The sequence below is a fragment of the Numida meleagris genome, chromosome 12 (genome assembly GCF_002078875.1).
Source record: "Numida meleagris isolate 19003 breed g44 Domestic line chromosome 12, NumMel1.0, whole genome shotgun sequence".
Lineage (NCBI taxonomy): Eukaryota > Metazoa > Chordata > Aves > Galliformes > Numididae > Numida > Numida meleagris.
In genome coordinates, this window is record NC_034420.1 from 10,118,329 (window position 1) to 10,143,493 (window position 25,165).

Sequence of the window (25,165 nt, forward strand, 5' to 3'; positions counted from 1 at the left end):
GTGTTTAATAGGAGATACAGACCCCCGAATCTCTTAAATTCTTCTGACCGTATTCAGCCTGGATTCAGCAAAGCGTGCGACATCTTTAGGGGATGCTTAAATCCCTGCCGTGCAATGCGCAGCAGCTCATCCCCCCGAGGCAGGGAGGGCTCTGCCGCCTCTCACTGCGCCCGCATTCACCTCCCTGAAGTCGGTAGCAGTTGGGTCCGTGTTTACACGCTTTGCTGAACTGACGGCGTAAAATGAGGGCAAGATTTGAGTGTGATATAATAACAGCCCTAATCCGTCCAGCAGCTGCCAAAATAAGAAAGCACAAACCGGCCTTAGAGGTATCGCGAGCCTGGGGGAGTGCCGCGCGGCCCAGAGCTCCGCAGCTCATCCCTGATGTCACAGCGCACTTTCCACCGATGCGCTGAACCGGATTCCAGCTGCTCCTATCGGGACGGGGAGGCCGTTCTCCCCCTGCGGGGCCGGTTTGCCGTTTTGCAACGAGCGCGGCTGCCGACGCTGGTAGGAGCTGGAGGTGCCCGGCCGGGCGGGGGCGGGCGGAGCCGCCGCGTCCCTGAGCCGCAGCGGCGCTGAGCGCTCCGCCACCCGCAGGGCCGCGCTCGCCCCGCGGGACAGGGACCGGCGGTGCCCGGCGCGGCCGCCAGGTGGCGCTGTAACCACGCGGCGCTGCGGCCCCGACCCGCGCCGCGCCCGCCCCGCCCCGCACAGCGCCGAGGCCGCGCGTGGCTGCGGGGTCCGGCTGTCCACGCCGTGCTCGCCCCGGGGGAGCCCCGTGGCTCTGCCCGCCTCCCCTTCTCCCGGGAAGCTGCCGAGGGACTGGGGGCTGAGCTCCGGGGGTGCACCCCGTGTGCCCCCAAAGGGTTTACTGGCCCAGCGGGGAGACATCCATCCAAGCTAGGGCCAGCCCGGGGTGTCCTCCGTCCCCGTGGGCAGGGGTGCAGCAGGAGGAAGTTTCTGGATGCAGTGCTCCAATCCAGATCTCCTGCTGATGTTTCTTCACAGCAGCTGTGGTAAAAGCAGGCTCTTGTCACCCTTCTGTCTGGGCCCACCTTCCTCCTGTGTGGAGCGGGATGAGCACACGCTGGTCCTCAGCCCCATGGATGAGCCTTTTTCTTTCCTTCTCTGCAGGAACAATTCGGGGAGGAGGAATGAAATGCCTCAGGTGGCTGAGCCCTGTCACCTGCCGGAGGACATTGGGTTCGTCTGTGACTGGGAACTCTGGTTCGACGCAGGAATGTGGATGTAAGAAAAAATCTCGTGCAAAGCGTCTTTGCTGGGGAGGATGTGATGAGCGAAATGCTCCCAAGCCCCTTTCTCCACACCGGCATAAAACACAGGTAAACCCTCAGCCCCCAGTGCTGTGTGCCCCTCAGTCCCACCTGAAGCCAGAAGTTGTTTTCCCTTTCTCCCATTGGAACAGTCGTGCTGCCCGTATCCCCTCTCTGGGCAGAGCATTACAGGCCCTTTGTGGTGCCTCGTCCTGTGGTGAGGGGTGGGGAGGAGGGAGCAGAGGGCTGTTCTCTCAGCAATTCCCATTTCCTACCCCTTGTTCCCTGTGTTGGGACCTACCTTGGGGTGAGAGGGGCCTTGGGCCCACCTGGAAGTGTTGTTGAGGAAGAGAGGCCTTCCCCTCGCAGGAGGCTCTGGGACCTGCAGCCTCACAGTGCGTGTGCCTGTTCTCTGCGATCCCTTGCTGGGATGCCCTCCCCTTATCTGACCCAACCAGGGATGCTGCGGCCGCCTCCCCTCTGGGCCCTGATTTTAAGCTGTCCTTGCCTGTGAAGCAAAGTTGCATCACACACGGGTTTGAGTTGTGAGGATAAAACCCCCACGTGGCTCTCGCTCATGTTGGGAGCAAAGCCCATACCCACCGGTGGCAGACGGCAGCCACGGGTCCGTGCGTTCTGCTGCTGCTTGTATGCTGAGAGCACAGCTTCAGCCACGGCTGTGTCCCGGTGCAGGGCAGCCAGCAGCGGGGTGGGTGGGCTCAGGCCGGGAACTAGACCTGGCCTGGAGAAAGTCAGAGCCAACCACATGGGAATTCTTTTAACTAAAAGCTCCCCTGGCATGGAGTGATTGGCCCCTGTGGGGTGGATGGGGCACTGAAGTCTCTGTGCGCGCTGCCAGCCCTCCCCGCATTATTTTTTTGCCCATCCCTGACTTTCTCACCCTCCCCTGGTTCCAGCTCTGCTTTCCATTCACGCTCCCCTGTGGGGGTCGGGCCGGGCTTTAACCCTTTGCTCCGTGCAGCGCTGTCGAGGGCTCTGAGGGTGCCCCAAGCCCAGCGTGGCGTTGCCCTCGCTCTGCTGGCTCGTGGCTGGAGCTGCTGGCACATCACCTGTGCACGAGTGTGTTTGTGTGCAAGGAAGAAAGTAGGGGGAAGTTGTCCCTGTTGCTGTCACAGTGCTGTCCCTGCCCGGTAGAGGTGCCCTCAGCCCATGCTGTGCTGCTGCTCCTTCAGCATCCAGGAACAAGCACAGAGATGGTCCCCGGTTCCCCTGAACAGATTTGTGCCAACTGCTCAGGATATCGATTCAAACGCGTTATTCCTCCCTTGGCAGCTCCCTGCCCTGGGAAAGGAGCAATCAGTGCAGGTGCAAATAGCTTTTAATTGCAAAATGTATCTCACCATGGAGGCATTTAGGCTGGATATGATACAACCGCTGCAGCAGCAGCGTGGAGAAGACCAATAAGCCGAAACGCGGCAGGAGCCAAACTGCTCCTGTGCTGTACCTATGGCGTAAATATTCATGCGTGGCACTATGGCTGTGTTCCTCCACGTGTCCCTGAGATGTGACACAGTAGGATTATATGAAAATTCAAATATCATCTGCAGGGAAGGCGGAAACTTGCTTTCTGCAGCAGCTCATGCGTGAGAACACGGTGCAGTGGAGATGGGGACGAGTTGTGTGTGGACCTCCCTGCAGCGGAGGCTCAGGTGCGGTTCTTGGTGCTGGCAGGGGGCTGTGTGCCTGCTGCTGGGCTGGGGTGTTGTAACTGAGGTTTAGCGGCCATTGCCCATACAGTGATGTATACAGGTGGCTGGAAGAGGCTCCTATAGAGTTCTTGGAGTGTCTGGGGGTGCCTATGGAGCTGTATAGGGGTATTGTAGCCAGTCTCTGTTCTCTGGGTCAACTCTGAGGCCCCTGTCCAGGCTCTGGATGGCACTGGGTGCAGCCTGGACGGGATGGGAAGCACCACCCCACCTGCAGCCCCCTCTGCTCCCAGGCAGCAGCAGCGGGAGCTCGGAGTGGGCGCGGGGGCAGCAAAGACAATTAATTCAGCGCCAGCCCGGCCCGTTCCGCGGTCCGGCGTTGCCCTGGAGAAGGTGGGGAGCCCGCCGGGCTGCCCCGCTGTGGGTTATGCCGCCGGGGGCTGCGGTTGGGGCGGCATCAGCCGCGGGCAGTGCCCGGTGCGGTAACAGCCCCCGGGGGGGCGGCCCGCGGTCCGGCACCGGAGGGAGTGCGGGCGGAGGTCGGGGCGGGCACGGAGCGGCCGCCCCAGCGCTTCCCCAATAGAGGGCCGGGTCTGCGAGTATTATTATTTGTAGTGTTTTCCCCCGCTGGGTGAGGGGTGAAGACAACAGCGGAGTTTCTCCGCGCCCCGTCCTGGTCGGAAACGGTGCGCTTCTCCCGCGCAGCACCGCAGCGCTGTCCGGGACGGGGCGGGACGCGGCCGGGCGCGGTGGGGGGGACGCTGTGGGGGTTTGGGGTGTGACGCGGACCCGGGCTGAGCCGCTCAGTGGCTGCGGGGCAGCGGGCGCAGCTGGCCGCCGGGGGGGGGGGGTCCCTCCGCTACGGGCCCTTGAGGGGCAGCCGTACTCCCCGGTGATCCCGGCGGGCGGCCGCCGCCTTGATGAACAAAGGCGCGATCGCGTTGGGATCAATGACGCCCGGGGGGGCTCGGGGCAACTTTCCCCCGGGCCGGCCGGAGCTCCTAGGCGGGGCATGCTAACGAGGGGGCGTGGCCTCGCCCCCGCGGCCGCGCCGCGCGGGCCGCTATTGGCGGAGGGGCGGCGGAGGGAGGGAGGGGGAAGAGGTGACGCGATGCAAATGAGGGGGGCGTGGTTTACGAGGCCCCGCCCCCCGCCCGCCGGGGCTGCGGGGCTCGTGTTCGGCGGCGGGGACAGTCAAAGTGGCTCCCATAGGGAGAGACGGCGAGTCCGCCCGGCGCTGCGGGAGAGGGAGGGGGCGCGGGCACCGGGAGCCCCGGGGTCTCCCTCGGTCCGTCCGTCCTTCCCGCTCCCTTCCCGGCGTGCGCCCGGCTCCGGCAACTCGCTTCCTGCTCGGCTGAAAGAGGGAGGAGAGAGCGCTTCGGCTGGGAGAGAAGAAAGAGGGAGAAAAGAAAGAAAAGAGAGAGGGGAAAAAAAGAGGGGGGGGAAACTTGCCTCTCTTGTCACTGGAAAATGACACTTGATGTAGCGGAGCCCGCCGCAGCTCCCGTTCGTCCTATTGTTTCTTAAACTGCCATCCGAGATTTTTTTTTTTTTCTTTTTTTTCTTTTTTTTTTTTTCCTCTCGCCTGCTGCCATCCGAGGGGTGTCTTCATACAAAAGGGACTCCGAGTTCTCCTCCGGCTTCTGCGAGCGCTGCCGGCAGCCCCCGGCGCCCCGCAGCCCCTCCGCGCACCCAAACAAACTGCACACGCAGCGCACAGCCGCGCTCCGATCGCCTCTGGATTTTTTTTTTTTAATTATTTTTTTATTTTTCTTATTTTTTATTTTGAACGTGCGTGCCTGCGTTTGCTTTCTCCGCCTCGCTTTGATTCCAGCGAGAGAGAAAAGAAAACGCACGCATAAAAATAACAATAATAAAAAAAAACAACAACAAAACCACCGAAAACATTTAACAGCGATTTCATCACTATTTTTTTTTTTTTTTTTTTTTTTTTTTTGCGTAAAGAAGGAAGATTTGCGCTGTTGTTTCTGATTCATGTTTGGGATCCAGGAAAGCATCCAGCGGAGCGGGAGCAGCATGAAGGAGGAGCCCCTCGGCGCGGGGATGAACGCGGTGCGGACGTGGATGCAGGGAGCGGGCGTCCTGGACGCCAGCACGGCCGCGCAGAGGTAGGCAGCTCCGCACCGCCCCAAAGCCGCCCCGGAGCCCTGCGGCCAGCAGTGAGTTTCGCGTAGCTGTCGCCAGTTAAATATTGATCCCCCCATGTCCCGTAGGAAGGAGTTTTGATTAAAAAATCATCATAGGAACAATAAAGGAAGAGGCGAGCTCTGCTAGGTGGGAACGGATCGGGTTTAGTCTCGTGTTCGCGCGGAGGAAGGAGTTTTCAAAACTATGTTGGTGCTGCTTTAGCCTTAAGATCTCCAATCGACGCTTCCCTCCTCCGATAAGCTGCGACTTGTGCACGGATTCTCCAAAATATATTTCTTTACTTCTCTTCCTTATCCCCGTCAGGATCAGCAGCTCCTCTCCTCCCGCCCCGATAAGCGAGGACTGTGCAGAGCTTTCCGGAGGAAAAATTTAATTCGAAGCCTCTCTGTAAAACCACTGCCGCTTATCTTAGATTTCCCCAAAAGAAATCCCTTCACCTGGGAGCTGGATGTGGCGGGGCTGCACCCAGCTCCGCTTTCTTTCTCATTCCTCCTTCTCCCCATCCTCTTCCCCGGGGAAAAAAAAAAAAAAAAAAAAAAAAAAATCAGCTGCCGGCTCCGCATCCCGAGCCCTGCAGCCGGCGGCGGCTCACGAGTTCCGTGTTGACATCTCCCGGTGTCTCCCACCTCGCCCCGCACCCCTCGCCCCCCCCACCCCCCCCCCTCCGTTCGGAGCTCTCTAAGGAAGGGAAAAGTTCTGCGGGGACAGCCCTGAAATATTTCCCGTGGTCTCCCGGGCTGCCCTCGCGGTGTTTACCCGGCGCTCCTCCGAGGGGAGGAAGGGGCTCGCAGGACTGAAACTGAAAGATAAGGCGCACGCGGGGCGCTCCGGTGACAGCTTCGAGCCGACTTTGAGAAGTGGCAGAGCATGGTGCTCCGCGGGGCAGCGCGCCGGCGGGGCTGAACGCTGCCCGCCATGCAGGGCCGCCTGCGGGAGGGCGCTGCCCATGGAGAGGGCCGGTGGGTGCCGCTTCGGGGTCCTGGGGGGGCTGCGGGGCACGGTGGGGTCGGGTCCCGGCTCTCCGCGGGGGGAGACAGCGCCTTTTTCCCGGCCCAAAGGGAAGAGCCGCGGGGAGGCTCGGGGAGAGGATGCTCGGTGCCCGGGGAGCCCAAAGGGGTCCCGCGTGGCCCCGGTGTGGGACAGGGACGGACCCTGGAGTGGGCTGCGGGGCGGGAGGCCGCGCCGTCGGGGCTGCCGCTAACCCGCGTCTTTGTGGTCCCAGCGGAGTGGGTCTGGCCCGGGCTCACTTCGAGAAGCAGCCTCCTTCCAACCTGAGGAAGTCCAACTTTTTCCACTTCGTCCTGGCTCTGTATGACCGGCAGGGGCAGCCCGTGGAGATCGAGCGCACCGCCTTCGTGGGCTTCGTGGAGAAGGAGAAGGTGAGTACCAGCGCGGTGCCCGGCGGGGGCCCGAACTCGGCTCCCCGGCCCTCCCCGCTCCGTTCCCCCGGAGCCGCGGCACCGGCTCTGCCCGGGAGCCCCCTCCATCTCCGGGCACTTTGCCAGGGATGGGGGGCTCCTCTGGTCCCCCCCCGGGGGTTGCGAGCCGCCTCGTCCGGCCGAGTGATGGAGAAGCTCCATACCTTACGTTTATTTTTTTTCTCTCCTTCCCGTCTTCCCGCGTCTTCTCTGAATTCAGGAAGCTAACAGCGAAAAGACCAACAACGGGATCCACTACCGCCTGCAGCTGCTCTACAGCAATGGTAAGGGCTGGGAGGACCCGGTGTCAGCCCCGCCGCCTCCTCCACCGGCTGCCCTCCGGCCGCTCCTCGGCTGGAAAGCCCCCCGGGGCCCGGGGAGTCGCTGCTCCCATCCCCTCCGCTCCGCGCATCCCCGGGCACAGCCCGGTTGGGGCGGGCGGCTCCGGCCGGGAGAGCCCCGTCGGGTCCGAGAACCCCGGTGCTCGGCCGCCGGCCCCGCCGCTCCTCACTGCTCTGCCTCTTTTCAGGGATCAGGACGGAACAGGATTTCTACGTTCGCCTCATCGACTCCATGACCAAGCAGGTGGGTGCTGCGGGGAGCGGCCGCGGAAAAGGGGGGTGGGGGTTGGGGGGGAGCGACCGTCGGGGCGCGGCGGGGCGGTGAAACCAGGCTCCGGTTCGCGGCTCCTCCCGGGGGGGAAGGGGACGACCGCGTTCTCCGCTCCGCACCCGGGGGAGCCGTAGGGCCGCGCTGCGGGGCCCGACCCTGGCGTCGGGGCTGCGAGGAGCCCCCCGGAGCCGGCCCGGAGCGCTCCGGAAAAATCCTGGCGACTTCCAGCCAGCCCGACCCGGGGGCTATTGAGCCGCTTAATTGTAGGATTTAACCTCCCGCCCCCCCCCCTCCAGCCACCAAACGCTGCGAGCACAGCCGCTGGGCAGGCGCTGAGGCTTCTATTTGTCCTTTCTTTATTTGCGCGGCCGCCGGGTCGTTGGTTTCGAGGAGGAGCGAGAGTAAATCGTGGCGAATTTGCATGGCGGATGGGAAGAGCCCCCCGAAATGCTGCACGGGGAGCGGCGAGCGCGGTGCTCGGCTCCGGAGAGGGCTGTAGGGCAGCAGAGCTTGTAAATGGATTAACCCTAATTGTGGGCTTGCTCTTTAGCTTTTCAAACAGAGCAGTAACGTGCGTGTGTACCTGCAAAAAATAGTTTTCAGTATGAAAAGTGCGTTTGTGCAAAGGGATCGTCTGAACAAATCGATTCTCTTTTTTTGCAAACTCTTCCTCCAGTTTCTCTTCTGCTCCTGTCAGAAGCTTTTTCTCTTGTAATACGTTTCTTCTAAATAGTGGGCATGTTTTTTAACCCTTTTATCCTTTAGATTTCTTTTTTTTTTCCCCCTCAATCTGCCTTACTTGTAAAAGCATTTCTTAAAATTTATTTCATTTAAGAAAAGAAAACCATTAAGGCTCTTGTTGATATTTTTTTTTCTTTTTTTTCCTGCACCGATAGGAAAAGTCAGCCCCTGCATGCTCAAACCCAGTTGTCTTTAGGGAAAAAAACTCTTGGCTTCTGCTTGGGTTTCTTTTTGTACAGCAAAACATAAAGCTCCAAGGGCTGAGTTTGTTTTAGAAAACTCTCTTTGATGGTCCCAAAACATCTTTTCCTGCTATTGAAGACCGCCTTTCAATAGGGAGAGGAAAAAAAAAAAGAGAACTTAGAAGAATTCTACTAGACAATCCTCTGTGCATCTGAACTCTGTTAAACCGTACACTTCCAAACAGAGCCCGTTCCCTGTAGGAATTAAAACAGCAGCAACATGCCCTTATTCATAACAAACCTTGGGAAGTGTTCGCTGCCATTCCTTGATTTTCAGGCACAGATGGGTTAGTTTGTGTCAAAAGTAACAAAATCTTTCTGATACGTGAACTCTTTTTAGTCCTTTCAGAACTGTCGTGTTTCAGTGCAGAGCGTACGAGAGAGCCCATCAATAAATATTATCTTTAAATAGCTTTCCTACCACTGCGGAAATGTGAAAGCCTCTGTTCACAGTCCTGCTGAAAACAGATCCCCGAACTCGTGTAGAGCAATGGATTCAAAATAATGTTCTTAACAAAGGCATCTTGCATATGATGAGTTCATCCTAAGGCACTGTTTGACCTCTTGGTCTCTCATTATTATCGAGTCATCAGAGGGTCTTGGAAAGAAAGGGGAAAAGAAACCCCGTGATACAGTTTATTTGTAAAACATACCATGTAGCTTTAAAGCACGTTCACGATGAAAAAAAAATCTTTCTGATTTCAGGAAGCCTCACAGAGACAGAGTTGGGACAAATGACAGATTTTGGGGAAAGCTCAGTGCAGTTGGGTAGTGAGGGTCTGAGAACAAAAGCTCCGAACTTGGATGGATGAGAAAGCAGAGGGCGAAGGGAGATTTTAAACAAACGTGTTTGCTTGTGTATTAGTTTCATTACGTTCTCTAGATGTGATTATAATTGCTTATGAGAAATAAGGCACGGTCATGTCAAAGCTGTGGCATGTGCCCGTCTGTATGTTGTCAGGGGCCAGGGTGTAAAACCCCCCACTTCTTTCTTTCTCTTATTTTTTTTCTTTTTTTCCCCTTTTTTCATTTTTTTTCCTTTTTTTCTTATTTTCTTTCTTTTTTTTTTCTTCCCCTTCCTTCCTTCCTTCCTCCCTTCCTTTCTTCCTAAGTGAAGTCATGTCAGAGTTGTGATTGCTTCAGTTGCTGAATGCTTATTAGGCAGTGAAGTACAACACATGACAGAGCTCACCCAAATGTTGAATGTATCATTTATATTTTACGACAGTGAATTATATAGAAGATTCTCAAGTAACTTTCAAATCATCAAACTGTAATTAAATATTGCAAAGACTGTCTGAAAATTCTTTAATTTTTAATGAAAGTTAAATATATATTGTCAGCCTACTTGAAGGTGTAGTATTTTAATGCATGACGCTCAGAACAAATTGGATAATGAAATGATTACTTTTAAATGAAACTGTTGCAGGAGCATACATGTTTCTGCTGGCACGGAGCTTCCCCTGCTCACACGCACACATTCACACACTCAATAATTGTGAATTCCCAGACTGAAATTACAGCGACTCTGAGGTTTCTGGTGGCAAATTAAAAATCCCACAGAAGCAAAGCTTGAATGAGTTCAGTTCCCCAGGTCGTGTGGGGAAGGATCTATATATTAAATAGATATATGTTTTAAGATATGGCCAAATCAGATTTAAATCTATTCTCTTTGTCTCACGATTATGAATTGCAAGGTTTTACGCGGCTGTGGGTTATTAAGTTAGGTGAGATAAAATAAAATCCATTCTGCAAATCAGACTTGGATTTCTCTACGTCGGGTCGCTACTCCTAGATTTAACCTAAATGTCCCATTAGCAGCATATACTACGTAGCCAGGCAGGGCTGCCCTGGTTGCTGTGTGTAATTGTGGGTATTCCTGCAACTACAGAGTTCTTGATCAGAACTAGTCAGGCTTTGTCACTGTTTGTATGGTCCAGCTAAGGGCCCAGCCCAGGAGCCATGCGTGGGGTGGCAGGGGCCGTCCGTGTGCGCTGTGCTCGGTGTCTGTGGGTGGCAATGCACTGTGGGAGCGGGGCCGGGTGCTGGTGGTGAGGCCGAAGGAAGCACAGATGTCACCGAGTCCATCCCAGGGCAGACGCAGGGTGTAGGTCTCAGCTGCGTGCGTGCGGCCTCCAAGCACGAGCTCTTGTGGTGGTCCTTGGGGGACTTTGCAACGGGAAGCTCAGGCCGGGCCGGGCTCAGAATGTGCTGTACACTGTGCTGTGCTTGGCCTTCGGTGGTGGCCCCGGAGGAGCGCGGAGTGCGATGGTGAGGGGTCTCGCTGTGGCCCTAAAGCGCATCCCCGTCACGTTAAAATTGTAAACGCTGCGCACAAATCGTTAATGTTGTGGGGAAGTTCTTTTCAGTGTCAATGCTGTCTTAATTACATTTTCTTTTATGTTATCTTGGCACCTCGTTTTATGTCGGGATCACATTCCTAATGCGCTCAAAACCCCATAGGATCCCAAACTTTATAGCTGCCGCTCTCCGTACAGCAGCAGCTCCCGGTGCAGTAGGTCTGGCACTACGATGCTGTGTTTTGAAATTGCCTGCAAAATGTGAAATATGTCTGCTCAAATAAACCCAGAGTTTTTAGGCAAGTCTGAGGATTTCAACGTATTTAGAGAGGAGAGGCTTTGTCAGCCGCGTTTTCATAAAGTTGAGATATTTCTCTATGAGGAAAGATGGAGGAAATAAATCTGGAATACTTCTTACCCAAGCGTTTTTCCTTCAGCCATTCTCATTCATAAGATATATCGGAGGGTACTATGGCTCAGGCATCTCAGAAAGCATAAGTTTTGCAAGATAGCTGTTGTCTAGTTTTGGGTGGAAAATCCTTCTGACTTGAGCTCTGTTTGTGCTTTGCCTTTTCTCGGTGCTGTAACTGTGGATGCGGGCGGGTTCTCTGTTGATGTCTGTGATGCTCTGCGCTGTGTGCAGAGAGCTGGCGAGCTCTGCTCTGCACATAGCATGCGGCACAAAGCGCGGCCCTTCGCTGGCAGCGATGTGCATGGGAAAAAAAAACGTTATCAATAAGTTCGGAGGAGCCTCCCCAGACTCGAAGAAATTTCACACAAACATAAAACAAAACCTAACCCCCGTGATGGGGAAAGTTTACGTTGCGCCAGATTTTAGCAGCTTTCTTGTTCCTTTGGTGAGATGTCAGAAGTGCAGGTGATTTTAATTTTCTTGTACGACGAGGAGCGGAGAAGTTTGGAATTTGCATGCATGATCAGGACCTGTGTTTGGGAAAATGTAAACTCATCACAGTGGAAAATGTGTTGTTTGGAGTCTGAGGGTGAAAACAAAGCTGAGGATTTTGGAGAGACTGCCTGAGCCAGATGGCCTGGTGCATTCCCAGTCTGGCAGCCCAACTGCTCCCTCCTGTATAATATACAGCCATTTGTTCTGGGATATTTACGCTAGAGCTGTTTCCATGTGAATGTTTGAAAACCATTAAAAATGAACATATTAGGAGAGATAAATTTATTTAATTTGTGTGAATACGTCAATAAGCGGGCTGCGTATCAAAGGCGGGGGGGGATAAAATAATGAGATGCCACTGAATTGTGCACTGAGACACAGCGAGAGCTGAACGTCCTCTCCTGGGGACCCAGCGCTGCGCTGCTGTCTGCAGCGGGTGAGCAGAAATCCTGCCCGGGTGAGGAGGGAGCACTTGGGTAATTAGGGGTTAAGCACTGGAAGCCAAATAGATGTAATGCGCTGAATTCACAGCGCTTTCTGCGTGGCCATATAGCGGATACGAGCAAATCTGCGCTGCCCCATCTGAAGTCAATTGCAGAACTCCTATTGAATTCAGTGGGGCCAGGATTTTATTTTCTCTGTGTGTGTATGTGTGTAGACGTCACTGCAGATCATTTGGGTTCTGTTTTTTGAAAAGATCCTCGTCCTTATGAGCTTTTCTTTCTCCTTTATTTCAATAAATGATAGAGTTTGCGTTGAGAAACAGAGGAGGGAATTGAAAGCGAGAGGGTTTAGACGCATGCTGTCGATTTCTCTCATTCTCTGGCTCTTAAAAATCAGGGCTGTGGCACCACTGAGGGATATTATGGCCATGATCTCAGTCCTTCAGGACTTTCTCACCCCGCTCAGAGCAGCACTGCCCGCCTGGCACTGCGCGGCTGTTCTGCCCTCAGCTGTACCAGCGTCAGTCTGGATTTAGTCAGGAAGAGCTGAGGACTAGATCTGCATGTGTATTTTTCCAACTTCTCCGTCAGCTGTTTTACTGCTTTATTCTGCCGTCTTTCCTCCTGAAAAAGGCTTAAATCAGAACGGTAGTCTTGGCTTTTATATTGCTCCCCACCCTTTTACTTTATCGTATTTTTTTTATGAACTCTCACTGAAAAGTTTTCCAAATTGTTGGATGCACTTGTAGGCTAGAAACAAGCGGGCTGTGCTCAGTGGAGTCATTTTTATGTGCTGGCAAGTAGTGAATTGCGTTTAACTTTCTATGAGGCTTTATTTAAATAGAAGAAAGGGAGCTTCGTATTTTGATGTCAGTTTTTCAGAGATGATTTTGAGATGGGTTTGTGCACGAGCCATCGTTACTCATGGGCACTTCTTGTAGAAAAGTTACTTCCAAGAGAAATGGCTTATAAACGTAAGCTGAGTTTTGTGTGGAAATATGTAAGTTCTTCAGGAGGAGAAAACCTGTTTTGAAACATGAGATGCACCGAGTCAAAACTACAAGGAGTAAATAAGAAAGAAAAACAAAGTCTATAATTTTCATTTCCTTTGCTAATGTTTTGTTGTGCAACTCCGATGTGTATTTGCAGGCTTATTTTTAGCCCCGCTGTGGTCTAAGTTTATCCACTGTAACTTTCACTTTATCTCTCATTAATGTGATCCCTATTTGACAAAACTGCGATGACGTTCGGGTGATGTGGGCTCCTCACACTGTTGCCCTGTGCCGCAGCCTGAACTTTAATTAAAAGAAATGTTCAGATAGTTTTGTGAAAAGAGTATCTCTTCCAATCTTAAAGTTAAATATTTTCACTACGGTAACGTTGCAGACCCTTCCTGTAAAAATACTTCTGGTCGCTATAAAGATGTGAAACTTTAGCAGTTCCTGTTTCCTTTTTGCAACTAATTGTAGATTTAGTGTTTTAGATCAGCGCCGTCTGAAAGTTGGTAGAGGGTCTATAATGCTCCCAGGCGGTTGTTCGTGGAGGTGAGCAATTGGTGCTTTGCACACTCGTTTGCACAAATAAATTGGGAAATAGGAATAGGAGTTAGGGGTGAGAAACGAGCTCGGCAGTTCCTCTTGCTTCCTCATATTTCCTAGAAATTCCTGGAGGAATAGGATGCACAGAAGGACCCGCACTTAGCGGTGAGAAACCACAATGTGCATGGGTGCAATATTAGTAGTCAAATGCAAACAAAGTGAAAAGCAAATCCTTAACGCAGACGAAGGCAGAAGAATGTCATGCACGCAAAGAAGGGATCACTGATGTTAAACACAACAGACAAGGTGATTATGTACCACAGTGTTGACTCTGCCCGTTCATTATTGCTATTTAGTTGAGTTATTTAAGCGGGTACCTGGAGGTTAAGTAAGCATAGCAGCAGGAAGAGAAGAGGAAAGGAGAGAGGAGGGGGAAAAAGAAAGTAGGATTTGTGTTCTGCTCGGTCATTCCTAATGCTCCCTTCACTTCAGTGGCAGCGAGGCAACCCAGACTGAGTAAATTTGTTTTAGGGTTTGAAAGCCTAAGAAGCGTGGGTCGAGTTCTGCAGTCCTCTCTTGGACACCGTGTTGTGCTGTGCCATGGTAAACGGGAATCCAGAGGAGATTATTCTTTGATTATTTGTTGATTAGGTCCAATAAGGGTGCTGAGCTTCCCCTATCCTAGCTGAGTGGTTCTGGACGCAGGGTTTTCTGGAGTCTTTGAGATGTCCCTGCTGACCGCACCAGCTGTGGTCCTTTGGTTCCCCAGTTTGGGCTAGAAGCTTCATCCCATCTTACCATTTAATGCATGCGAATGAGGAATTTCTGAAATAGTCCCGACTCCAGACGCACATCCCGACGTCTGTCGGTGCGGACACCTTCCCAGCAGCAGTTCTCGGGTATGGATGGGAGAGCACCTCCCGGTGTGACCCAGCCTGGCTCAGGGCCCTTGCTGGCGGCGGTGCTGTGAGGGTTTGGCATGTCCCTGACACCCACTGCTGTGTCCCCTTCACGGGAGTGCTGGGTTCACAGTGTGTCCGTCTCTGCTGGGACTGAGGCCGGGGAAGCTGCATCTGGTGCAAGGGCGTGGAAGCTCTGTTTTGTCTTAACAAAACTGCACCAGCTCTCAGGTTTTGAGGGAATACTTGTAGTTAAACGGATGTGGAACAATTAAAACTAGCAAATATAACAGGGATGTTCCCAATATTATTTGTGGATTTACTAAATATTTTTATAATGCACGAAATTCATATTGTGTCTTACTATTAAAATGGTATTAAGAATCAGCTCATGCTTCTGCAGATTTGCATGTCCCAAGAGCCATGCCTCCGCTGTAGGTGCAACACCTCTTACCTTTAGCAGATTATATTTGCAAGGACTGCGGAAGCAGCACGTGGTCCCACTTCATCATATATCAAGATGCTTTATTTTTTCTCATTAGTATTTTCCACACTTCCATGTTAAAATTTTCCCATTCTGTAAAATGTATTTCCTCCATATAATACAATTAGAAAAATATATTTTTAGTTACTGATTTACTGTTAGCTTTATAGACACCCATATCAGATGTAATTTTATCTGGAAGGTTTGTTTCCCAGTTTCCTCCTCCTAAACCTGTATCTGGGAGGCTGTTGAGGTCCCATTGCAGCACGGGGGCAGAGCTGCTGCTGGCTGCAGCCTTGTCCCCCTCAGGCTCTGCCGCAGATCCCAGCTCCAGGGTGGCAGCCGCAAAGAGTTAGGAACCTCAATGCTCCCAAAAGTTGCTGCTGTAAAGGCAGTTTCTTTTCTGTCTTGCTTTGCTGCTGAGGACAGCCCAGGGTAGGTGCCCAGCTGTCCACATTTTGTGGGGTGAGCCAGCAGGGAGAAACCAGGGCTGTGTGGGTGGGCAGAAAGCAAAACTCTGTCCCAATCCGGTGGGAGCTCTCTGGTGTGAGTGGTAACCCGGGCTCTGTGTAATGCAGATCCCTCAGCGTTGCTCCATGTCCTGCTGCTGGGAGGGCTTCAGAAATCAGTCCTTCTTGCTGGGTGCACATGCTCTCCTTCCACAGCTTTAACTCAAAGGGTTCTCCCCGTGCTGTCTCAGAGTCAGTTTCCTAGGCTGGCTATCCATCCCTATTTGTTTTGGTGCCCTCTCACAGGGCCTGCCTCTCGCTTATTTATATCCTTGTAACTCCGGAGCCGCTCTGCATCGCGAGGCACAGGATCAGGCCTGCGTGCTTCCAGGAGCTACCAGCAAAATGCCCGGGTTGTGCAGTGTGCAGCTTTTGGAATTAAAAATGCATGAGCTCTTGCTCTGTCTCTCTTTCTCTCTCAGTCTCTCTCTCTCTCTCTCTCTCTCTCTTTTTTTTTTTAATGAATAGAGCCCAAAGTATGCCAAGCCTTGCTGTTGTTTCTTTTTTTTTTCCCTTCCTTTTTTTTAATGCTATTAGGTTTATATTTTATTCTGAATTGAAAAGAAAATTGTGGTTGTCTTGACTACTAAAAAAACCCATCCTACATGCAGCTTGAGGGATGTGCAGCAGAGAGGAGGGAATTTAGCAGTTCCCAGCTCGGTTGTTCCCATCACAGACCTTGGGCAGGTTCAGCCGCTGCTGGCCCTGTGCACTCAGTGGCCACAATGCTGTTTTTTCTTTTCTCCCAACTCAACGTGATGCATGGCTAAAAATGTGTTTTCTTTCTAGGCGATAGTATATGAAGGCCAAGACAAGAACCCCGAAATGTGCCGAGTTCTGCTCACGCATGAAATAATGTGCAGGTAAGAGATACCCCGCTTCCCCCTAATTAGCGATGAATCTGTCTCTCAAAATCTAGGTTGAACCTGTGGCTATTTTAGGACTTAAATTTATCTTTCTTGCATTAAAAAATCCCAAAATAACACTGTTCTGTGTGTGTAATTAGCAGCAAGGTCTCCGTTGCTGCAGCAGTTTTCAATTTATAAAGAGTTTTCCTTAGCAGCGCGCTACTGGGTTGCATTTAGACACTGTAGCCCACAAAAGTGGGCTCACCAAAATTAATAGTTAATTATAGAATTGTAGTCTCTCTCTGCCCCCAGTTCCCGAGCAAATGACAAAATTTGCTCCCCCAGCAAAATGACAAAACGGCCGTTTTGGTGTTAGTTTCTGGCCTAACAGGCAGCCAGGGCCTCTCCCCCATGCCTGGGCCTAGCAGGCCGTGCTCCGCCGCCCTGTTGGCCGCTGTTTGTTGATGTTCTCCAACCACACAGATCTGGCCCTCCCCATGCTCTGCTTCCCTGGAGGTGCCTGCCTGGGGCTGGCACTTAAATCTGGGACAGTGAAATGAATTCTTTTTCAGCTCCTTCCTTCCCCTTTCCACTAGCAGCGGTAGGTGAAGCCTGCCCTGTTCCTTCACAGCATCTTCTCCCATAGCCCTCCAGCACCCAGGAGAGCTTGACCTTGCAGTCTCATTAAAGTTAGTGGGTGTTTTTGCATGTCTGAAAAACTCATTTGTTACATGTTATTCGATGGCAGAAAATAATTCCCTGGTGGAAGACAAGGCGTTCTTGCATAAGCTCATTGTTACAATCAGTTGTTTTAAGACTGTAAAAATGCCATTGCATGCATTGTAACTTTTACAAAACACATTTACTAAAAAGGAGTAACTTGAGGGGAAAAGCTGGTACCCACTTCTAAGAGAATAAACTTGGATGAGGGTTTCCTGGTGGGGGAGAGTCTTAGACAAAGTATTCAGATGGAAACTTCTCTGCTGGTTGATGTTTTTTCCCTTTATTCTTTGGGATCTGCGTGTTTTGTGCTTCCTGATGGCTGCTGTCTGATAAAACCCAGCTCGAGGGCAGTGCCCTGCGATCCCACTCTCCTTGTGTTGCCAGCCCGAGTGGAACCCCACGCAGCCCCACTGCTTGCAGGATTTGGGGGACTTTAGTTTCCATATTCTGTTTTTCTACGCTACTTTGTTCAGCAGGTTTGGCTTTGGGAAACCAGAGATATAACCCATTCCAGCCTGAGCCCTCTAAGATGTCGCAGGCTGCTGCTGCTGCTGGGAGCTGGAGTGTGGCTTTGCTGAGGACTCCTGAGCAGTCCTCCCTTTCCCAATGGAAACCCAGCCACACTGACAACCTGTAATTGAGCTAAAACTCATTGGCCCAATTAGCACCACTTTTGCACTAGATACCTAGCTAGGAACAATTCATGGAAATATTAAAGGAGGCCCCTGACCTGATAAGACTGAAGTGCACGCTTTGCTTTTCTTGTGGAAGCAGCCCAGTGGAACAGTGAGTAAAATTAAGCACATGCTGAAGTGCCTGCAGTGTCAGGGCCTGAATGTGCGGGTAGCCTCACATAGTATGCCCTGTTGGTTCTTAGACAGCAAGGTTTGCAGGTGGAAGTTAATCTGGGTATCTAGGTGAGCATCCAGACTTCAGGAGGGGCTGAGCACACACTGCCAGCCTGCAGCATCGCTCTCTGCAGCCAACCCTTGTCCCAGATCCATGCCATGCGATGCACCCAGCCAGCTCTGGGACATGCACCGAGCCCTTGTGCAACCCTAAAAATTCCCTCTCTAACCCATTAATTTTCTTACAAATACTTTAGAAACATGAAGATTAATAAGTAAATTGAAAACTTTAGATAGAGGGCTGAGTTTTAACCAGATCTATGTTAAAGATGTACAGCCTTGTCAATATGGTTTAACTGAGGTAAAATTGTTTCCATTTTGGGGGTGTGTAAAGCTGTGCTATGTCATTTGAAGCAGCTTTTCCCTTTATTGAAGCACTTTATGCTTTTTTCGTTCTCAAAATTCACTCGATTAGGAGCTCTGTTCTTCTCTTCAGATTTGTTTGCTGCCAGCCCTGGCTTTGTGTTCCTAAACATAAGGTGGAGGGGCAGCAAAAAAATCCGACCGTGGTGTAGGCATGGTGTGACTGCTGGCGTGGGGGAGAGGCATTCAAATTTCTTACAGCTCATATTAGATATTTCCCATTTCCTCTTCTGCCTATAGGTTTGTAAGAGGGTGCTGTTTGTTTACCAGGCCGCTTGACCCTATTGCACAAATCTGTTATCTATTGTGCTGCTAACACTCTTTTAAATTGCAAATCTGATGCTCTTTAGGGGTCTAGAAAAGGGGGAAAAAAATCTCTCTCCACACCATTCTGTTTCTCTTGATTTCTTGCCTGTTGTAAGTGGAAGTTGGGATGTGCTGAATTTGCACCAGGGGTGCAAATGCAGCCTCAATTATAAGCATAAAATTAGAGTCTGTTCCCCATTAATCAGTCCAGCTAATTGCTATGCACTACCATTAGCCATATGGTGTGAAAGACAGCTTGCTCTCCCTAAGATGAAATTTCTTCATTTCAGACATGAAATAGTGAGGGCTCTGTATTTTAAAATAGCTTGTTTTAGATGTTTAATTTCTAAACAACTTTCAGCAGTGCTTTCTATCAAGGCTAACTGCACAATAAAACTTTGCATTTATGTGACAAAGCTGGGTATTTATAGGATACTCCAACTACTGCACGGAGAAGACAAAGAATTCAAATGTACGGGAGAGTCCTGGCTGCGGTAGGGATGCAGTGCTGAGGTTGGCTTCAGGTGGCTGTTTGTTTCTTTCGAAGAGTTTCATTGTGTTTTGTCAAATATAAAATCCATGCTGTTGGCGAAAATGTTAATAGCCGGGGAGAATTCACAGCCTCGGTGGAATTTATTGGCATTGTAGGCAGCGTGGGGAGGGACATCTATAGTTAATATTGCCTCAACAATTTCCATTATGAAACCTTCAGTGGCTTACAGCTTTGCCAGACTTAAACTGTTCTGGCTGAAATATCCTTTGCAGGGTGTCAGCCCGAGGCTGACTTTCTTTGGAAAGTTTCAGCTCAAATGGTTCAGCGATTTCTGAGAATGAGGTCGGTGTAAAATATGGTTTTAGTCTTTGCAACATAAAATCTTACAGCTGTTTTGTTGAGGAGCCCTTCCACCTTTATGCCTGGCTGGGGCAGGAGCTGCAGCCCACCTCACCGGGAGCTGCTGCGGTCTGTCCCATGCGGGCTCGCTAACGACTTGTTAGAGCCTGGCAGTAAGCGATCAGAAAGTCGCGTTTGCGCTGGCCACGTGCCATTGCCCCGTAATTTCTCATTGTTCATTGTCCCCGCAGAAAGCCTGAGTGCGCAGATACACAAAGCAGGGCTCCTCTGGCCTGTGATGCTCCTGGCTGGGATAGGGAGGGTTTTAGAGTGCAGGATGGTGGGGTGAGGAGGCCATGGATGTGCCCGTTGTGGGGACAGAGATGCTCCAGTGTGGAGAAGGGTGAGGACAAAGGCAGCGACAAAAGCTGGGAGCAGTGGTGGCCAGGGGATGGAGGTCTGCAAAGGGGCATGATGGGGATGGTGTGAGGAAGGTGGAGGCAGGACTGGGGAAAACCCATGTTGGTGCAGCATGGCAAGGGCCTGCATTACTATTGAGGACTATTTGCTTTAAAAACAAACCAAGCAACCCCCGAGCCAAGCCATTTTTTGCAGTTTTTTTTTTCCCCTTATCTTATTCCTATTTTTCCCTCTCTCAAACTGCTTTAAATCAGACATAATCTGATCCCTAAAGACACTGTGCCTGAGCTCTGGCTCCCTGTCCTGCCTGGGGGGGGATACCCCCAAGGGCCAGCCAGGAGCTGGCACTTGGCATCAATCCCTGCACCTCCCGAACACGCAGAGAGCTGAGGGCTTCTCAGTGACTTGGAGAAACTCCTGGGAGTTCTTGAATTCCTTCAGGGAAAGGCGCTGAATGTTTAGGCACTTACTTTTTTTTTTTTTTTCCAAGTGTTCAGTAGATGCTAAAAGCCAAAGCTTTCGAAGCAAGTTGAATGCTTCTTGTGCCACGAGGAGTCATCTAAAACTCAGGGTTGGTGTGATGCCATGATTGTCTGCATAGAAAAATGAGAGTGGATGAGGCCTCAAATTCTGCTTGTGAGGGAGAAAAACAATTAAGAATAAAAAAAAATAAAAAGAAAAAGGCAAACGAAAGTTTAACAGATTTCTCAGGTCTATTGGGGCATCCTCTTGGGACACCTGAGCCATCCAAGAGGGCCACCCCATGAGCAGCCCCATGGCCATGCTGTCTGTGCTGGACTGTCCCTGGCAGCCGGTGTGCACCCCTCCTACTTGGGGCTGGAGCATTCCTGACCCCGGGAGCACCCAGGAAGGTGCTGGGGATGCTGGGGTCTGCCCAGTGCGGTGAGGAGCCTGGGAACCTTTGCTCGCCTGAGTGAGTGTGGCAATTTCTGTCCCTGCAGTCTGCTGGGAGAATGTCAGGACTAGCCCTGATTCGCTTCAGTCACAAGAACTGCATTGTCTTAACTTGTGCCAACTCTGTTTCTAATTACATTTTAATCATTTAAAAATGATTAGCAGTTTTTATTGCCTTGTTTGTGGGTAAATTTTCTCACCCCACACATTCTCGCTGCACTCCAATGACAAGTCCTTTTATAGGCAAAAAAGCCCCCCGAACGTCCACATGACTATTTACCTACAGCATATTTTATTCCTTCCTAAATTTTAATGCTTTCTGGGTGCCAAGGCTCTCGCATTTATTTTCGTGGATCAATTGTGGTATTGTGCTGTAAAATTAAGCAGTTTTTTTTGGCAGTCCTAAACAATGTAACTTCCACCGAAATGAAGATACCGCACATGTGTTAGCTGAGAAAAGTTTCGGTCCTGAATAGTTGCCTTGAAGCTTTCTGCGGTGAAAAGAATTATGTATTTTCCTCTCTTTGAAAACAAAAATTTATTATTTTTTTTGAGACCATGTTTAAACAGGCTGTTTTTGTAAAAGGTCCCCCCCCTTTTTTTTTTGTTATCTTTAGTGTGGTTAGTTGCTTTATTGCTAATCTTGGTGGGTAACTGTATATTATTCACTCTATTGTTCAGCAGCACAAGAGAACCTTTGTCATACTCCCAACAGGGCTATTTATATAGCATGGCACTTCAGAGGGCTTCTTACTGTGCCGATGTTCTTCCACCTTCTGGGGAAAGGAAAATAGTCCATCAGTGCAGGAAGGCAAACAGTGGGGTCCCAGGACACTGCTTGGAGTGAGCCTGGTGCTCTGCATAGCTGTGGCTGAGGTACACCAAGAAGTTTGGTAATGGCAAGGTGTGGCTGGATCTGGCCATGGAGAGCCAGGAGAGTGGCCCCATGCCCTGTAAATTGGTGCCATCCCCATGGGAGTCCCCATGCTGTGGGTCCCTGCTCCTCTTCCCAAGCCCTCCACAGCCCTGTGGGAGTTTCCTAGGCTTCACCCAGTGGGTTCCTGCATGAGCCAAGCTCCAGTCGCCATGACCCCTTCCTAACAAGGGCACATCCCTAACAACAACTCGACATCTCTGTGCAAACAACAGGCACCCTTAGCTCAAAACCCAAGCCTGCCGCCAGTGATGGAGCAGGGCTTTGGCAGATGGAGCTGGTGCTACATGCTCCAGCTTTGTACCTGACCCACGGTGCTCTCCTAGCACAAGCAGTCATCAGTGTGCTCAGAAAAACAGGGGAAACAGGCACGCTCCCCTATAAAAAGACAATGGTGTTTGCATTTTAGCTCCCCTCTTAATAATATTTCTTAGAGGGAGAATAATTGCACTTCTGGATGTCAGGGGGAGGCTTCAGCTCTGTGAAAGCAGGAGTATCGTGTGGCTGTGCAATGGAAGCACTAAGCAAATGTTAAAAGCTGTGTTCAGGGAAGAAAAAAACTGCCTTGTTCTGTGTGCACACATAAATGGGACAACTACAATATCCTTTGGAAAAGTGACCACAAATAGGCAGGTCTCCCTGTTTCGGATGATCCTTGAATTATTATTTGCGAAGGGGGCAAAACCCCTCTCTTTTTATATTTTCCATTGCTAACCAGCTGTGCAAGAAGTTAAACATAGTAATTAACCCATATGTGACCCACTGTATTTGACTGATTTGCAGGCAGGGACGGAGCGGTAACTCTAGCCGGCAATTTGAACCCGCCGTGTTCGTAATGATGATTTTACAGTGTAATGGTCGCACTAAATCCTTTCACTTTTGCTCTGTAGCCGCTGTTGTGACAAGAAAAGCTGTGGCAACAGAAATGAGACTCCATCAGATCCAGTGATAATTGACAGGTAAGGACTGCTATTGTTTTCTTCGATTTTCTTTCTGTTTTTCTTTTTTTTTTTCCTCCTCATTATAATGAAACACCTGCCCTGTCTTGCTAATGGGGAAGAATTAGGAGTATATACGGATGAAATTTTGTTTTTGATACCAAATTAGTTGTGCTTTGCAACTGCGATCGCCGTGGAAGGGCCATATGGAGGCTAACGGAGCGACCTGCTCGTTGGAGGGCTCCCGTGCTTGCAGACTGATTCATGTGCATAAAGAGGAGATTTTTCTTTCTGACTTTCCGTGGCTCAATTCCCATGCTGTGCCAGGGAAGCTTCAGGAATAAAATAATAATAGTTTGTGATTTATGAAATGTGGTTGGGTGCTTATAAATATTTAACTTTTATTTGAAAAATGTTTGAATCATTATCACTTTTAGCTACAGTAGTTCTGTTGGATGCAATCCATCTACATTTTAAGGTTTTTATTTATGCATAAAAACAGTTAAAAAAAATAGATCTGCAAACTAAGGGTTTTTTCCCCTGATATTTTCTTTGGTTGGAATACTATTTTGACTGTATTGTCAGTTGATTAATTCATTTTTGCCTGTCTTAATTATTGTGCTTTTAAACAGATCCATATTGCTAATCTGACATCGCCAAGTAAATCACTGTAGCACAATACATCTATTTTAGTTGCTCTGAGCCATGGATAGTTTCTGCACTTGCAAATTATGCAAAATGGTACCAAACAGTCATTTTTACATTTTAATCGTCAAAATTCATTGTACAAAGCCATGTGTAATAACCAGGTTATTATGCAGCATTACTCTATGAGAGTTAAATGGCCATGAAGTACTGAATCTGTCTGTCATCAGCTGGGGAAAGCAATACCATTGCACTAATCTGTGCATACAGGGACCCCGAAGGGAAGCTGTCTGTGCATATGAGAGTGAGTGTAGAGCGTTGTGCTTCTCCTAGCATTATTGTCTGAGCTCATGTTTGCTGTATTAGGTTCAAAGTGCCTTCTGTGCCAGCGTGGGTGTTTTTTTATAAAAGAAAAGGGGAAGGTGTTTTGTGTGCAGAGTGCCACGCGGGAAGGATGGGGATAGCAGAGCCTGGCCAGGCACTCTGCTTCTGCAGATTGTCAGATTTACAGTTCTTGTTTGGATTTGTTAAGAAAGTGCATATATTGGAAGCTTATGGAGGGTGTTTTGATTAGCTGTAATCAGTAATCCTGAGAATGTTTAAATCTCAGAAGATATATCTACCTATTTTAATCGGGCGTATTTTCATCTTCCGTGAGCGTTAGGTAGTACCAGGGAAAGGGGGGAAAAAAACCCAGGGAAATCTGAATAGAGATGTGTTTTATAAGCATGCTGCAGAGTTGAACACTATAAACATGGTGTTAGAGTGGCATTTCGAGCGACATGAAAGCTACAAAATTCACATGAATTTTTCATTGTACTGGAAAGTGAGATGTTAAGATGCTAATGGCAGGTTTACGGAAATATTTTGTTTAACTATCTAGTATGCAAAACTGCTAGTTGCAAATCATTTTAAATTATGAAAGCCAGAGATGTTGTCTGCTACATGCTTCCTAGAAAATGACGGGGAATGTTACATGAAAACACAGATTTAACTTCGTAACAGCGATCAATTTACCACTATTTACATACGTTTATGGAAAAGATACCAACGCTGAAGATTATATTTAAAACACAAGCTAAATATAATTCAAAGCTCATCATCCAAGCCTTACCTCCCCACCCGTACTACAACGCATTTGGCTGGTGAATGGGTTAAGCTTTTAAGTTCTTCACTTGGTTTTAAATTGTGACTTTGATACAGAAGGCTGATATGACTGTGGTTTGAATAACATTTGATTTTGACCTGTTCCTGTGGGTTGCAACGGTATAAGAAATTTGACTCAGCAGTACTGTAATTAGCCCTCCCTGTGTTTTTGAAACAGGATTGTGTTACCTGGATTGCATTAGTGTGGCTTCTATTGTCGCCGCTTTGCATCTGTCCCAGTAGGGTACTTAAAACCTTTTCTTGGCTGGGGCTAGTTCAAACAATTTAGGCCAAATAAGTACGTGCTTTATACAGTTAGTGGCTTTAGTGATGCTTCTTGTGACATTTATCCTATTCATTTTTTTTCCCCCTTTTGGTTTGGAAAGGATGAAACGAGCTATGTGGGGCCTTTTTACCTTAAAATGAGTCCGTTAAACACTGAAGCGCCTGCACGAGTCAGCACGTGTTTAGTTGTACTCTATTGTCACTTCTGCATGCACACAATTTTAAACTATTATGTCAATTGATACACTAAGCCATATTTAGCTATTTTTATTTGCCTGTGAGCTTACAGAATTCATTTGCCATTTGGGCTCAAGCACTCCCACATGCCTTACAGTCTGATAAAGCCTTGCCTATGGATTTAATCTAACTCTTGCATCAAATCCTACGAATCCGCAGACTCTGACCTAACATAGAATTTAATGTAGAATCCATCTATGGGATTTTTGACGTATGTACTTACATGGAAATGCTAGCCTCTTCTTACATGCTGGAATACAATTTTGGATTGATTGATTCTCTTTGATGAGGCTGGAGAAACTCGGGATAGAGAGGGCTCAGTCTTTGTGGTGGTTTAGCTAACTTGGCAAAGAGGCTCCTTGTCGACTTCAAAGTTGCATGTGTTGTGTTCTTTTTCAAATCCGAGATGTGTATGAAAAGTAAATCACGTATTTTTATTTAATCAAAGTGTGGGATTTA

The 25,165-nt window shown here is 49.8% G+C and overlaps 1 protein-coding gene across 9 annotated transcripts in view; it reads left to right on the forward strand.

The window, feature by feature from the left end:
• EBF1 (early B-cell factor 1) overlaps positions 1,191 to 25,165 on the forward strand; it is a 268,731-nt gene continuing 244,756 nt past the window's right edge. For 2 of the 9 annotated variants that reach the window (XM_021410320.1, XM_021410322.1), the window contains exons 1-7: positions 1,194 to 1,346; positions 4,910 to 5,073; positions 6,336 to 6,492; positions 6,752 to 6,815; positions 7,061 to 7,116; positions 15,996 to 16,069; positions 22,346 to 22,414. In XM_021410320.1, the coding sequence (XP_021265995.1) occupies positions 4,940 to 5,073; positions 6,336 to 6,492; positions 6,752 to 6,815; positions 7,061 to 7,116; positions 15,996 to 16,069; positions 22,346 to 22,414 (554 nt within the window). In that variant the 5' untranslated portion in view covers positions 1,194 to 1,346; positions 4,910 to 4,939. Of the gene's footprint in view, positions 1,347 to 4,909; positions 5,074 to 5,788; positions 6,073 to 6,335; positions 6,493 to 6,751; positions 6,816 to 7,060; positions 7,117 to 15,995; positions 16,070 to 22,345; positions 22,415 to 25,165 lie in introns of those variants that run through there. The other 7 variants (XM_021410327.1, XM_021410328.1, XM_021410323.1 and 4 more) reach the window with 6 other exon arrangements.